General features: G+C 38.2%; 1 protein-coding gene across 1 annotated transcript in view; it reads right to left on the bottom strand.

The window, feature by feature from the left end:
• The window catches only part of LOC144636954 (uncharacterized), a 52967-nt gene that overhangs the window by 13412 nt on the left and 24711 nt on the right, over window positions 1–14844 (bottom strand). Inside the window, exons 6-12 of the mRNA XM_078496148.1 lie at window positions 6847–6918; window positions 6606–6683; window positions 5790–5861; window positions 5529–5600; window positions 4518–4589; window positions 4266–4337; window positions 1703–1774 (exon numbers count right to left, since the gene is read on the bottom strand). Of these exons, the coding sequence (XP_078352274.1) occupies window positions 1703–1774; window positions 4266–4337; window positions 4518–4589; window positions 5529–5600; window positions 5790–5861; window positions 6606–6683; window positions 6847–6918 (510 nt within the window). The remainder of the gene's footprint in view (window positions 1–1702; window positions 1775–4265; window positions 4338–4517; window positions 4590–5528; window positions 5601–5789; window positions 5862–6605; window positions 6684–6846; window positions 6919–14844) is intronic.

The following is a 14844-nucleotide window of genomic DNA, read 5'->3' as shown; positions in this document are numbered from 1 at the left end:
AACCAAGCTGGAGACAGCAAGGAAGAAAAGAAAACAGGGGATGATTGAAAACATCAAAATGGAGCAAACGTTACGTTCGGGTATTTAGTAAAAATCACCAAGAAAAACGCCGTGGATCGTTCAAGAAAAGGAAAATTGAGATGAAGGGCGGCACACCACCCAAAGTAAAAAGCTTAAAACGAATGCTCTTAGAAGCAAAGCAAGTTAAGAGACACAGACCAAGAAGCCCGTTGTCCTGGCAAATGATCTTGCGGCTCCCTTGGATGGTGATGTTAAATCCTTTGGAGTGCCAGCAATGCATGGTTCCTTGTCAATCATTCTTTTATTGATATGTTCAAAATAAAATATAAAAGAGGAAAAAACAATTGTTCAGAAGATTAAAATGGGGATGATCGTAAAAGATTGGTTATGGAGGAAGGTTTGGAAGAACGAATCCAATTTTGCAAAGCAGAAAAATACAGTCATGTATGCGATTTGCTTTGTGTAAAATTGATTTTTCTTAAACATCTGTAAACCGTTTAATTTCATTCGGTTTCCGAAAACAAAAGCCTTGAAATTGAAGGTAAAGTCTCGAAAATCTTAAAATATCTTTGCTGTGTAATAAAGATGAATTTCACCAAGTTTCTGTAGTCTTCTGTCGGCGTAAAAGGTATTGATCGCTGGTTGAACTTCATGATTGCTCGTGCAAAAACGTCATTTAAAAAACTAGATTGACGGAATAGTCCGGGAGCTCGGAGCACAGAATGATGTTTTGCGTGTTCAAACCGTTTCATTACTCTGGAAGTGGATTTCAATAGATTAAAATCTCCTCTTTCGCACTAGGTAGTTTGTGGTTTCAAATTGTGGTATACGTTTTGAGTTATAGCTATGTTTTTGTCAGTCGGTACAGGTCAAACAGAGTGTGACATGAGAACGAGGCTGGAATTGCCACTCAAGTTTTTCCATAGAAACTTATTCAATATGAAAATAAATTCCATCCACGCAAAGATATCACATGATATTTGTTCCCGTTTTGTGTGACGTGTCACAGAATCTTTATTCTTTGTTACATAGGAACAGAAACGTTTTGCTCAAGATCACCTGCAAATCGTTTTCTTTTTCAATTTTCTCTTTCCACACTAAAGAAAGGCAATATGTTAAAAATTTATCACTTGTTGGCGTAAAAATCTTGGCGAAAGCCGTTAACGTGGCGCCTTTTTAATAGAGCCTCGCTTTGGCGTTAATAGGAAAAAGAACAGTGATAATAAACTTGGTAAAGAAAAAAAGCAATGTTTGATGAAATTTTCCCCAACAGAAAATATCTTAACGTGCAGGTGTTGTCGGTTTGCCGTTTGTCCGTAATGTTCATCACCGCAGTTTGCCTGTTATTTTTAGTTAAATTACGATGGCAAAAGAGAAAGAGTATTTACGATATCATTTATGTGCGGTATGGTCAAAAGACGTTGAAAACCGTCAGGGATTACGAAAAGGATCTATCCCAATTTAACAAAGTGTCATTGCATGGATATTAGGTTCTTGCAGAAGTGTAGGTTGTTTCACATTTACCCAAAATATCTGTACTTTGTTATCTGTAGAAATGACGTCAGCTCTGCAGGTATATCTCTATTCTCTGTAGATGTGTCAGCGTGAATTAGCTGTATGATCTCACCCAATGGTGCCTACAATGTATTATAATATGCTTTGTATGCGTGTATTCACTCACAGCATTCTCAGTTGTGTCAGGTTCGCAAACACTCCGTCAGGTAGAAATGCAATAGCGTTTGAAGTCAGATTCCTGTGAAAATTTTTTAACAATTATTCGTCTCAGGCGAAGTGAACCTCGGCGAAGTATTTCCCGAGACGAAGTCGCCGAGATTCACTGAGCCTGAGACGCAGCGAAAGGAAAAAGTTCTGACGGTCTCAAGTTTGGTTCAATTTTGACATCTTCGATTGTGTTTGATTGACAAATGTTCTTGTGAGTTCAATTATGTTTCATTATTTACTGAATTAAATCAAATCGATTCTTTCAGGGTTCATATTCTTATATAGTATATACGTAATTTATTTGCTCAATTATTATTTATTATCTTAGAATATACATAGTCTTCAATTAGCTGTAAAGCTTAACGAGTCGTCACGTTAATAAAGTTTTCATTCATTTTTTCATTCATATATCATTTCCCGTATTTGGAACCAGCTGCCATCAGTTGCAAAGAACGCAACCAATGCGTTTTTTAACAGACATTTAAATAAGTTGAATATTAGTGGCTTCGTTCATACAGACATTTTGTAGCTTTTGGAGCTTTTAACAAAACCTTTGAAAAGTATATAACACTGTAAAGCTAATAAAATGTAGAATCAAAAGAAATAATTATTTTAAATATTTCGTGTAATGGTAAGCTCGGGCAAGCCTAAAACTGCAACACTGACGATGTTTGCTAAATTGAATTACCTGCTTTCGTGTTCGCACGTACGATCAAACAAACCGCACAGTGTTAATCAGCGGAAAATGGAAAAGAGTGTGTGAGGCATTTTGGATATTCCTATTGGTTGCTGGGAATATCCATTGTAAACTCGGCGATTAGAATATTTGCCGATCTTCGTCACGTAGGAAGGCATAAAAGGCGGAATATTTAAAAGTATTAAAAAAAAGCCTCACTTTTTATTGAACAAGGAACTTTTTGTCCAAGTTTTGTAAAAGTCCGTCAAATCTACATACCCTATTAATTCACTTAAAGCAGTGGAATCATCGCAAAAATAAAGCCCAGGTTTTCGCCAAGCTTATCACACCTAATCAAAATGGTTGTCAACTCGGTCAAGTGCCGTCGACCAACGAAACACAAGCTTGCGTCTCCCAGAGACTCCTCGCTAAAACAGCCCATTGAATTCACTGTAAACATTATTTCGCACTCAAATCGCGGTCAAATATTGATTTGTGCAGTGGCCCAAGGGGACAAAACATTTCCCAGAAACCGTATATTTGGCCCAAATATTTGGAGTACTAGCAACACGGGGAAACAAAAGAAAAACGAGGCGCTAGCAAGCGAGGGGTGTCCAGAAAACGAAGACCGAAGACCGAAGACCCAAAACCGAAGACCCCCTCGAAAACGAAGACCCCTAGAAAACGAAGACACCCTCGAAAACGAAGACCCCTAGAAAACAAAGACCCCCTAAAAAACGGAGACCATAAAAGAAAGCCATGTTTGACGAAGGAGAGCTCGAACACGTCGCAACTAGCAAGAACTCACGTGATGAATTTTCCCGCCGAATTTTTGTAATCGCAGTTTATTCGATCCCAGGTTCATGACCTTTCGTTCCCAGTTTTCTGTCCAGGCCTGCTCCTTTCTATTCCGCAAGTCTGCCATACACGCGTTTGTTCTAATAACGTTAATTTTAAGGCTGGAGATTAGCCAGGACAGAAAGTTCAAATTCTTTGTGTGGTTTTGAGCCGTTTAATACTCAGGTCGTTAAAAAGTCTTGCGTCCTTTTAGCTTGAGAATCCGCGCCGTCCCCCTTCCCCCTCCCCCCTCCCCTCTTACTTTTCGGGAGACTTCCGGTTGAGGTAAAAAACGTGCTTCTGATATTTAACAATTATTCTATGAGCCCGCGTTGGATACAAGGCGCGAAGCATGTGCGAGTAATGACGACAATATAAGCGGAAATTTTGTTATTACTCGCACATGTGCTGATACACATGGTCATAACTTTTGAAATACTGAAAACGTACATTTGATTTTGCATATTTTAGCAGATAAAGGACTACCCTTCTCGGCTATGTAGAGTAGAGTTATCAGCTAGGTCCGAAATTGAAATATTCGCTTCTAAATCAAGGCCATTCTTCAACCTTTGTTCGGTGCTTATCAGAAGTGGTCATTATATCCTTGATTTTGCATTTCCAGATAAATCGAGGGAAAAGTTCCTACCTTCTTAGAAAACTAGAAATGTTTATGAGCAAATTGATAAAAATTGTCGATGTTCGATGCGAATGAAACTATTGACAGCGGCTCGAAAAATGCCTATTTTTCTAATTTTTCAGACGTTGCGGCGGGCCCGAAAGGGCAAAATATTTAATGGCTCCTAACGTGGCCAGAAAATCATTTTGATTCAAAACAAATCTGTTTTAGTTTTAGCCTCGCTAAAGTCTTTCAGTTGCCATAGTTTCAGGCAAAATGTTTTCTTTGACGTGAATTTAAGTGGGTGTTTTTAAGAAAGACAGCCTCTTAAGAAAACTGGACAAAATGCATATGTTTCCTTACAGTCTGCTTTGTATGTGTTTATTCACTTACAGTGCTAACAGTTTTGCCAGGTTCGCAAACACTCTGTCAGGTAGGAATGTAATAGCGTTATAAGACAATCTCCTGTGAGAGGAACCAGATAAGTGAAACAGTAAACCAAAGATTTTGAACTCTAGATAAAATCGTATAACTTGGTTTACGTCTTAAAAAGAGTGAACTACTTTAAAAAAATCAAGCAAACAAAAAGCAGAACTAAACAGAATGTTTCCTTGCAGTCTGCTTTGTATGTGTTTATTCACTCACAGCCTCCTCAGTTCTTTCAGGTTCACAAACACTCTGTCAGGTAGAAATGTAATAGCGTTTGAAGACAAATTCCTGTGGAAAATATCACCATAAAATTAAAGTGAAAAAGATAACCAAAAATTGTCGCATTCCAGATAAAATCGTATAACTTGGGTTCAGCCTTGATAAAACAAGCCGGACTCTAGAAACGCTTTGAGGTAAGAAACCTTTTTTGAGCGACAATCTGAAGACAAAACACTTCACTTCACTTTTGTTCTTTTTAAATCGAAATTAGAGGCGAATTTGAAAAACTTGCTGCGAAACGAACGCATGAAAATTTTTCGTTTGAATGAAATTGAAGAAGGCTTTATAACCATACTTGAATGCATAAATATATCGACTAGATTTGTCGGCTTTGTAAGAATCTTTTGGTAGTCGGAAAAAAGGACCATGTTAATAGGAAATATGTATGAAATGGTATCTTGGTTTATTTATAAAGAAGCCGCCAAAGAAAAGAATAAACTAAACTTTCACTTTACCGATGTTGCGTGCGTTTGTAAATGCCGTATTCTGTGCTCTTTTTACTGCTATATTCTAAACCAACTATAAGATGGTTTTCCTATGTCCTATAAGAAAATAATGCACTTTTGAGGTCTAGAAAAGCAGCTGAATGCCCTCGCCTAACGGCTCGGGTATCCACTAGCAGCTTTTCTAGACCTCAAGTGTGCATTATTTTCTTATAGAACATGGAAAACCATCTTATAGTAGGTAAATACAATAGGCGGAAATGCTAAGCCCAAGCCCAACAGATATATTTACCGACACAACCGCAAGTATCTGGCATATTGCGATAGCTATTGAGCAACCAACAACAACAAGACCGCAGTTAGCAACTGTATTTTTTTTAGAATTCGCGCGTTGGTCATTGCAATAAAGACCCGGAAACCCCCAATGAGTTGCTGTGTATTTAAAAAAGCAAAACTGGACAGCATGTTTCCTTGCAGTCTGCTTTGTATGTGTTTATTCACTCACAAACTCATCAGTTCTTTCAGGTTTGCAAACACTCTATCAGGTAGAAATGTAATAGCGTTTGAAGACAAATTCCTGTGGAAAATATCACCATAAAAGTAAAAAAGATAACCAAAATTGTCGCATTCCAGGTTAAATCGTATAACTTGGATTCAGCCTTGATAAAAATGATTTGCGTACAATATAAACACAATCATACAGTAACCAAACTGAACACAATATTTCTCTAAAGTTTGCATACTTTGTATATGTTTAGTCACTTACAGTACGAAAAGTTTAGTAAGGTTCTCAAACACTCTGTCAGGTAGAAATGTAATAGCGTTTAAAGACAAATCCCTATGAAAAAACATAACGGGATAATTTAATCTGCACCCAAAAGGAAGACTTTTTCTACTTTTCGTGAACAAAATCGATATTAAAATATATAGATATAGGCAGGCCTGAAAGCGGAGCTCCCCATTTATATGATTCATACTGGAGTATATAATGTTTCCATTCTGGTAAATAAGCGGCGAAAGAACTATACAGTTGCCAATAGATGCAAGACAAATGTAAATCGCTCACGGTTAAACTGTATCTTTTACTACACAACAAAATGTACTAACAGCAAACCGAATTACCTTGAGGCAGAGCAAAATAAGAATTTATTCTCTGCTTTCTGGCAATATAAGAGAGGTTCGTGATCCTCTTAAAGATTTTTTCTTACGAGAAAGACGTCAATATATTTCGTGGTTTGGTATTCTCGTCTTACTTTTCTGGCCGTACGCATCAAATTAACTTTTTAGGGATTAATCGGTGGTCATCTTTTATCTCGTTCCGTGTGCACGGTTTGAACAACATTTATTGCACACTAAATCATGTCTACAAATTATTCAGTGTTATAGCGTTTTAAGACAACTTCCTGTGAAAAGTATCACCAGATAAGTGAAGTAAACCAAAATTGTCTTACTCCAAATAAATACGTAAAACTTGGTTTCCGTCTTAAAAAGAGTGAATTACTTGCAAAAAAAATCAAGCATACAAAAAAAATTGGACACAATGCTGACTTACAGTCTGCTTTGTATGTGTTCATTCACTTACAGCTTCCCCAAGCTTTCCAGGTTCGCATTGAATACTCTGCCAGTTAGAAATGAAGTAGCGTTTGAAGACAAATTCCTTCTGAAAGTATCACCATAAAAGTGAAACAGTAAACCAAAATTGTCGCATTCCAGATAAAATCGTATAACTTGGATTTAGCCTTGATAAAAATGCATACAATAACCACACTGGACACGATGTTTTATCTTAAGTCTGCATACTTTGTATATGATATTTCACTTACAGTTCTAACAGGTTAGTCTGGTTCGCAAACACTCTGTCAGGTAGAAATGTAATAGCGCTTGAAGACAAATTTCTGTAAAAAGATAACGAGATAATTAAAACAGTGCACCCACAAAATTCTTATCCTAGATTAACCTTTGGACGTACGAGGGGTGGAGGTGGATGCCACCCCCCCCCCCCCCCGCCGGAAGTTTTTTTTCTAAACTTTGAAAAGAGGATTTACTCTACAATGCCGAGACTTTCAGTAGCTGTTCATTCTTCCCTTGCCGAAATTTTGATATGTCAACCATGTGACATATCATGATTATTACAAGTAGGTCTGGCCAAAAATCGTCATTTGTAAATTTTTCTTAATTTTTTCCAGGTTTTTGAAACAGAATTGAACTATTTGTTTATTTTTATATTCCATAAGCGTTCTGGTTTGATTTTGCATCAATGTCCGTTATTTTGCGACTTTCTAAGAAAATGATGAAATCCAAGATGGCGGAACCAAGATGGCGGCTCTAATGACGTCACGTGGCGTCATTAGAGCAGCCATTTTTAATGTGGTCTATACATGCTGTGCAGCCAGTTATAAAGCAGTAAGTAGTTTGATAGAAATGCTGGGGTTTGGTAAAGGTGAGAATTTATTTATTCTCACCTTCATCAAACCACTGCATTTTAACTGGCCATGCAGTATCATCAAACAAAAATAAAATACAAACAGCGGCAACAAACATAACACATGGACTACGCATGGTCTGAAAAAAGAATCTAAAATTTACTTGACGTTTCGCATGCTACAGCACGCATCTTCAGAAGTGACGGTTACAAAAAGCGAAAGATTTAAAACTTAAAAATACAAAGCGAGGTCAAATGGGACCATTTCCAGGTCTAAGTCAGTAGACGATGTGACTTACAGTGTAAAATAAAAGAAACACTGTTAATACGGGACTTAAAACCCACCCTCAATGACAACGTTGGCAGTGAAAAGCTGTGGCTTTATTAGCTCTCACCTATTGTTGTCACTGTTGTTAATTATTGTTTAGCTGTTACCAGTTCCTCGCTTTGTATTTTTAAGTTTTAAATCTTTCGCTTTTTGTAACCGTCACTTCTGAAGATGCGTGCTGTAGCATGCAAAACGTCGAAAAGTAAATTTTAGATTCTTTTTTCAGACCATGCGTAGTCCATGTGTTATGTTTGTTGCCGCTGTTTGTATTTTATTTCTGGTGAAATTGAAATGGCCAAGAAACAAGAGCGTTTATCATCAAACAAAATATCTTGGAGCTTCTTCAACGCTTCCAATAATCGTGGGTCCCAGTTTATGGATTTTTTTTTCGATGCCTTCCCCTTCCTATACCTTCTTTCATAGATATACCTTCATCTATATACCTCCTTTCTAGATAAACTTTGAACCCTCCTTCGCTATAAAATATTTTTGCCGGGCAAAACGTTATTCTAGGTTTATCTTTATTGCTACCTCGCACACGGTTTGGCCCTAGAAGAAACCGCCTTTTTGACTTGAAATATAGTAGTTCGGAAGTAGAAAACCACACGCGCCTGCATGGTACTTACGTACGGGCTCCAATTTTTCAAACATTTGATGTAAATCGCGGGTATGGCTAAATCGAGGTGTGGCTAAAGAAATAAAAGAGGTATACCAACCTGCGCCGAAAGGAACTACAACATTGAATGAACAACGTTTAATGAATGAAACAGAAATTTCGGCTGACATAGCAGCGTTTACGAGTCTAAGGTGGTTTATTCGTTTCTTCGTACCTTACTGGTTGGATAGCAGCAAAGTTCGCCTTTCCAGCTCGACCAATCGATAGTGAGGTCTCGCCTACGCTTGGAACATATTTTCATGGCCTGCATTTCCTCGTTGTTTACAGCACGCAGCAGACCAGCACAGTTTAAAATTACCTTAGTCTTATCTCGACCACGTTCCCCGCTGATTCCAAGACTAACGAGGTGAGAAGTCATATCTCGCTTGCACGCCAGTTATTTTATAATTTGAGAAAGGGGGGGGGAGGATAGCGATGAGGAGGGGGGGGGGGGGGGGGGGGGGGGAAAAAAAAAAAAAAAAAAAAAAAAAAGAGAAAAAAAAATTTTTTTTTTTTAAAAAAAAATAAAAAAAAAAAAAAATTTAAAAAAAAAAAAAAAAAAGGATAAAATTAATACCCACCCACCCAAAAAAATATTTTATAAAAAAAATAAAAAAAATTTACAATATATAGGGGGCGCGCGCATCTGTTGAAAAAAAAAAAGGAATAACTGAACCAAGTCCACCTACACTGCATGGCGAATCTTCTGATCCGAAAGAACAATTCATCATTTCAACGCCCAGACTTTCAAACAGAGCTTTGTCGTCTAACCTTACAATTCGTGACACGTCTCGAACTTCCCAAAGTCGGGGGAGAAAAGAGTGTAAACAAAATGTCTGCAAAGTCTATTTAATTAATTTAGGTGCTTCTCGATTGCCTTGCCATTATTCGTTTCCAATTTGCTTTTTGGCGACCGTCAAAAGACCAGCGAACTAAGGATGCAGTCCGGCTTCACCTTGCAACGTGACGAAGAACCAAAACAAAACTTTCGCGGGAAATTTTGCAACGTGTCTTAAAAATGTCGGGTACTTATTTGGAGATTTGAAATGTTTACACATGTTGTTAATGATATTACAGTTGCTATGTTCTATCCCGAAGTCAACGAAAATACTTCTAGGTCCTTGTAGTTAAATATGGACTACAATCAGAGGAAGTCAAAACATAGTGTGATATAAAATTTGGCGGGAAATTGCTAAACTGAACATTGTTATGGCAGTTTCAGACACCGGTAACTCGGTTTTACTTCTAGATACCAATTTAAACTAGCCTGGATTTTGATAACAGCTCAATAGACTATCGAGGGATGATTTTACTTTCCAAATAAACTGCCGCACTTTGCCGAAACAGTCGACTGAAAATGACTTAAACTTGGGTCAAGCTCGTTAACGATTCAGTGGCAATTTTTAACGCCGCGTAAAAAAAATTAGTATTAAAGCTCAGGAAGTTTAATTCATCTCAGTCAATATATAAGGGAATAAGTGTCATAGAAAAAATATAGGAAGTTTGAGGAGTCATACGAGGTGTTCTGTAGGCTCACCCAAAGTTGCAGAAATTTATGTTTTTTCAGGCCGCTGGAGGGCCCAAAATTATGGTAAAGTCATATCTCGAAGAAAAAAGAACGTCTACTGCTGCAAATGCCACCGTTGCTAATCTTTTCAGATAGCTTTTGTACTGTGAAAAGATGAAGGTAAATGGCCGATCTCGATGTTTTGCTCCTGCCCGGTTTTCTCTGACAATAACACTTAACAGCAGCCAAGACCCGATGATGAAGACACTGGGAATTTCGTGGAACAGCACTGAAGACGTGTTTACCGTTACCGCTTTTCCATTCGCCCTGGAATTTAAGACAACAAAGCGAAACGTCCTGCATAAAGTAGCAACGATTTTTGACCCGCTCGGTTTTGTCTGCCCGTACGTTATCGTTGCGAAGGTTCTACTCCAGGAGCTATGGATGCGAGGCTACGACTGGGACGACGAAGTACAAGATGAAATAGCAAACAAAATCGGAGCTTTGTTAGAGCAGCTAAAAAGTCTGAGAAAGGTGAAGATTTCTCGATGTCTACGAAGTTCAGAGCCTATCAAGTCGAAGCGCATTGTGACATTTGCTGATGCCTCTCAGCAAGCTTCCAGTGCAGCTTGCGGTGCGAATACCATAATGATGCCGTCACCAGTCGCCTGATTGCAGCTAAGAGTAAAGTGTCACCGCTGACCCCGATGAGAGTACCGTGACTGGAACTCATAGGCGCGATTCTAGGCCTTCGGTCTTAGAAGCACCAATGCAGAGAGTAACTTTTTACTCTGACAGTACAGATGTTTTTTGGGGGATTCGTGGGCGTGGTAAAGACTTCCGACAAACCGAATTGGAAAAAAACTGAGGATCATTGAACAGTCACAGTAGCAGCATGTCTCCACCGAGGGGAATCCAGCCGATTTGTGCATAAGAGGAGCCACACCTTCATAGTTAACCGAGTGTCTTTGTGGTGGAATGGTCCTGACTGGCTAACAAAGGATTTCAGTGAGTGGTCAAAGATGCAAGTCCCGAACAGGCCTAGCGAAATGCCAGAGATGAAAATCTCGAAGAGGAAAGAGGACACGATCTTCGTAACAAAAAAAGCCTTTTTGAATTCAAAAAAGCAGTTCGGGACAGTAACATTACTGATGTGTTGGACGGACATTGCAGATGTTACGCTTGCACAACATGATAATGTAACTAATTTTAGTAATCTTGTAATCATTTTTAACTTATTAGAATTTTAAAAACATATCTGTGTCATTTTAACTATCTATCGATATATCTATTTTTATAATATTAGTATTTTTATATTTTATATCTATTTATCTATTTATATAATATTAGTGTTTTTATATTTTATATTTTATATCTATTTATATAATATTAGTATTTTTATATTTTATATTTGTAATATTTATTTTAGTGTCCCCAATTAGCTCTTTAGCTAAATACCATTGACACTTAAATAAAGTTTATGTATGTATGTATGGATGGATGACGTATAACTTTCAGAAAGAAGCCGCACAGAAACAGAACAACACACGTGGAGTGAGAAGAGTGCTGCACAACATGCGCAGAACAAACAACAAAAATGCAAGCATGGAACTGTCGCCTGAAGAAATAAAGGAAGCCGAAGAGGAGTTTGTGCGCTTAACACAGCGCGAAGCATTCCGTGACGAGTACACAGCTTTGAGCTCAGGGAAACCGATACCAAAGAAAAGTCAGTTGATCAAGCTGAACCCGTGTTAAGATGAAGATGGAGTCTTCCGGTGTGACAGTCGATTAAAGTTCGCAGACTTCCTTCCATACAACACCAGATTTCCAATCATTTTGCCTCGCGGACACTGGGTGACAAAACTAATCGTGAAGCATTATCATGAGAGAGGAAATCATGCCACTGGAGTAAACTTCACTCTTTGTCAATTGAATGAGAGATTTTGGATCATCGCCGCACGTGAAGAGATCCGCGAGTGGGATCAAGAATGTTATAAATGTAAGAGAAGACGAAATAAGCCAACTTGTCAGATTATGGCGCCTCTACCGAAAACAAGGCTTCGTTTCACCTTCAGGCACTTCGCCCAAACAGCCGTTGATTTTGCAGTTCCTTTGAACACCATTCAAGGACGCGGACAACCACGACAGAAAAGGTGGCTGTGCCTTTTCACTTGCTTGGAAACACGAGCAGTGCATTTAGAGATGGCCTGGGGTTGGATACCAACACGTTCTTAATTGCCTTTTGTCACTTTACCAGTCGCCGTGGAGTTTCGAGGGAGGTGATAAGCGACAGAGGCTCGAATTTCGTAGGTGCAGTGGACAAGTTAGTTAGTTAGTTAGTTAGTTAGTTAGTTAGTTAGTTAGTTAGTTAGTTAGTTAGTTAGTTAGTTAGTTAGTTAGTTAGTTAGTTAGTTAGTTAGTTAGTTAGTTAGTTAGACCGACAACAACTTCAGAGTTAGACAGCCGAACTTAAAATCACATGTAGCCAGATTCAATCCACCAGCTGCCCCACATTTTCGAGGAGCACACGAAGTAAATGGTGAAAGCTGCCAAGAAAGCCATTTATGCCGTTGTAAGTGACCGAGATGTGACCGACGAGGAGCTGGTTACTGTGTTTGCCGGGACGGAGACGTTAATTTAATTCCGTCCGTGGACTTATCAGAGTTCGGATCCTCGAGAAGACGTTCCATTGACCCCTAACCATTTTTTGCATGGCCAAATAGGGGGGGGGGGGGGGACAGTTCGCGCCTGAGTCTATTGAAACCACAAATTTTCATCCACGTCAACGATGGCGAAAGGTCCATGATAACATTTCGCGAGTGCGCAGGAGATTGCTCAAAGAATGTGTTCCTGCCCTTATTAAACACCCGACCAAAGTGAACTTCAGAATTTCGAGACCTTAAAATTGGAGATGTTGTTATTGTGATTCAGCCCGATACTCCAAGAAGACGTTGGCCGCTAGGGCGAATTGTTGAAGTGTATCCTGGACGTGATTGCCACACCCGTGTAGCTAAAGTTACGTGTGGAGTCAAGACTGTCGTGACACCGATTACCAAACTGATTCCGCTTGAAATAGATTGTTAAAAGCACACCAGGGCTACCTCCCAGTGTGGAGAGGGGGTAAATGTTAAGAAGAAAAACTACCGAACTTGCGTGACTCGCGATTAGCGTGCGCGCGTGTGCGAGTTACAGTTTTTCGAAGTCGTTTGTTTCGAGGATTGTGTGCAGTTTTAGAGTTACCCGTGTTACCGTTTGGTGGTGTTTTATAGAAGATTAAACGTGTTTGTTGTATGAAGAGCTTTTAGTTACCGCTTACGAACAAATTAGCCACGATTTGCAAGCTTCTTAAAGGTGGCTTTACTCCTTTGTAAAATGTTCAGAAATGTTTTATTTTGTTCTTATTAGCTGTTTGTTCCTGTTTTGCGCAAAATCTGTCTTACAGACAGAAACGGGGGTCATGTTCGTGTTTTAAGCCAATCCTGAGGAATTTGACGACTTTTCTTATGTGAACGCTTCTTTTGGTTTCAATTCATTTGGATAGATGTCAGCCACGTGAGTGAATACGCTCTTTTGAGATTTCGCTTCCAGCAGAAACATCACAGACCCGTAACAGTGACACTTAATTTATTGATTTTAAACTGAAAAATACATTTTAAAAGGACTATGGACGCATATAAAATAACCCGCATTTATCAAGGGGCCGCTGAACCGAACTAGATGCGAGAACATCATCATTGTAAATTTTATAGAAAATTTAATACATGCATTTTTCTTAAGAGATTGCAAATGCCTACTCCAATGTCGATGAAAGTAAATTTTTCATTTATTATTTTTACATGAAAAATGAACTTGTACTCAAACTGATTTTTTTTTAATAAATATCTTCCGACTCGCGACCGCGGTAAAATGAAATATGATCTTCATTACGATACAAAGTGCTTGCGCTCGTCTGAAACATCAACACGTGAGCATAAATAAGCTGGCGATTCCAGTTGAATTCAAATACGATTTACTTTCTGTCTCATTTCTAAAAATAAAAAGCACCTTTGAAAAATTTTTGAATGCTTTAAACATGATTTGAGACTGGAAACTTTTCGGGAATAACCCATTTCAAGAAATGCAATCAAGATAGCTATAGGATGACAAGCAAGCTAAATTGTACTACATTGTTTCTCGGTAAAACAGCTAGCTACGACTGCCTGGGTACACACAGTCAATCTATCTATCTATCTATCTATCTATCTATCTATCTATCTATCTATCTATCTATCTATCTATCTATCTATCTATCTATCTATCTATCTATCTATCTATCTATCTATCTATCTATCTATCTATCTATCTATCTATCTATCATCTCCCCCACACACACACACACCACACACACCACACCTTTCTTCTTCTTCTTCTTCTTCTTCTTCTTCTTCTTCTCTCTCTCTCTCTCTCTCTCTCTCTCTCTCTCTCTCTCTCTCTCTCTTCTTCTTCTATCTATCTATCTATCTATCTATCTATCTTCTATCTATCTATCTATCTATCTATCTATCTATCTATCTTCTATCTATCTATCTATCTATCTATCTATCTATCTATCTATCTATCTATCTATCTATCTATCTATCTATCTATCTATCTATCTATCTATCTATCTATCTATCTATCTATCTATCTATCTATCTATCTATCTATCTATCTATCTATCTATCTATCTATCTATCTATCTATCTATCTATCTATCTATCTATCTATCTATCTATCTATCTATCTATCTATCTATCTATCTATCTATCTATCTATCTTCTTCTTCTTCTTCTTCTTCTTCTTCTTCTTCTTCTCTTTCTTCTATCTATCTATCTATCTATCTATCTATCTATCTATCTATCTATCTATCTATCTATCTATCTATCTATCT

This window comes from Oculina patagonica, chromosome 13 (genome assembly GCF_052425735.1).
Source record: "Oculina patagonica isolate OP01 chromosome 13, crgOcupat, whole genome shotgun sequence".
NCBI classification, from domain to species: domain Eukaryota; kingdom Metazoa; phylum Cnidaria; class Anthozoa; order Scleractinia; family Oculinidae; genus Oculina; species Oculina patagonica.
The sequence above is the reverse complement of the archived record's forward strand: the minus strand, read 5'-3'. Positions and strand labels throughout refer to the sequence as shown.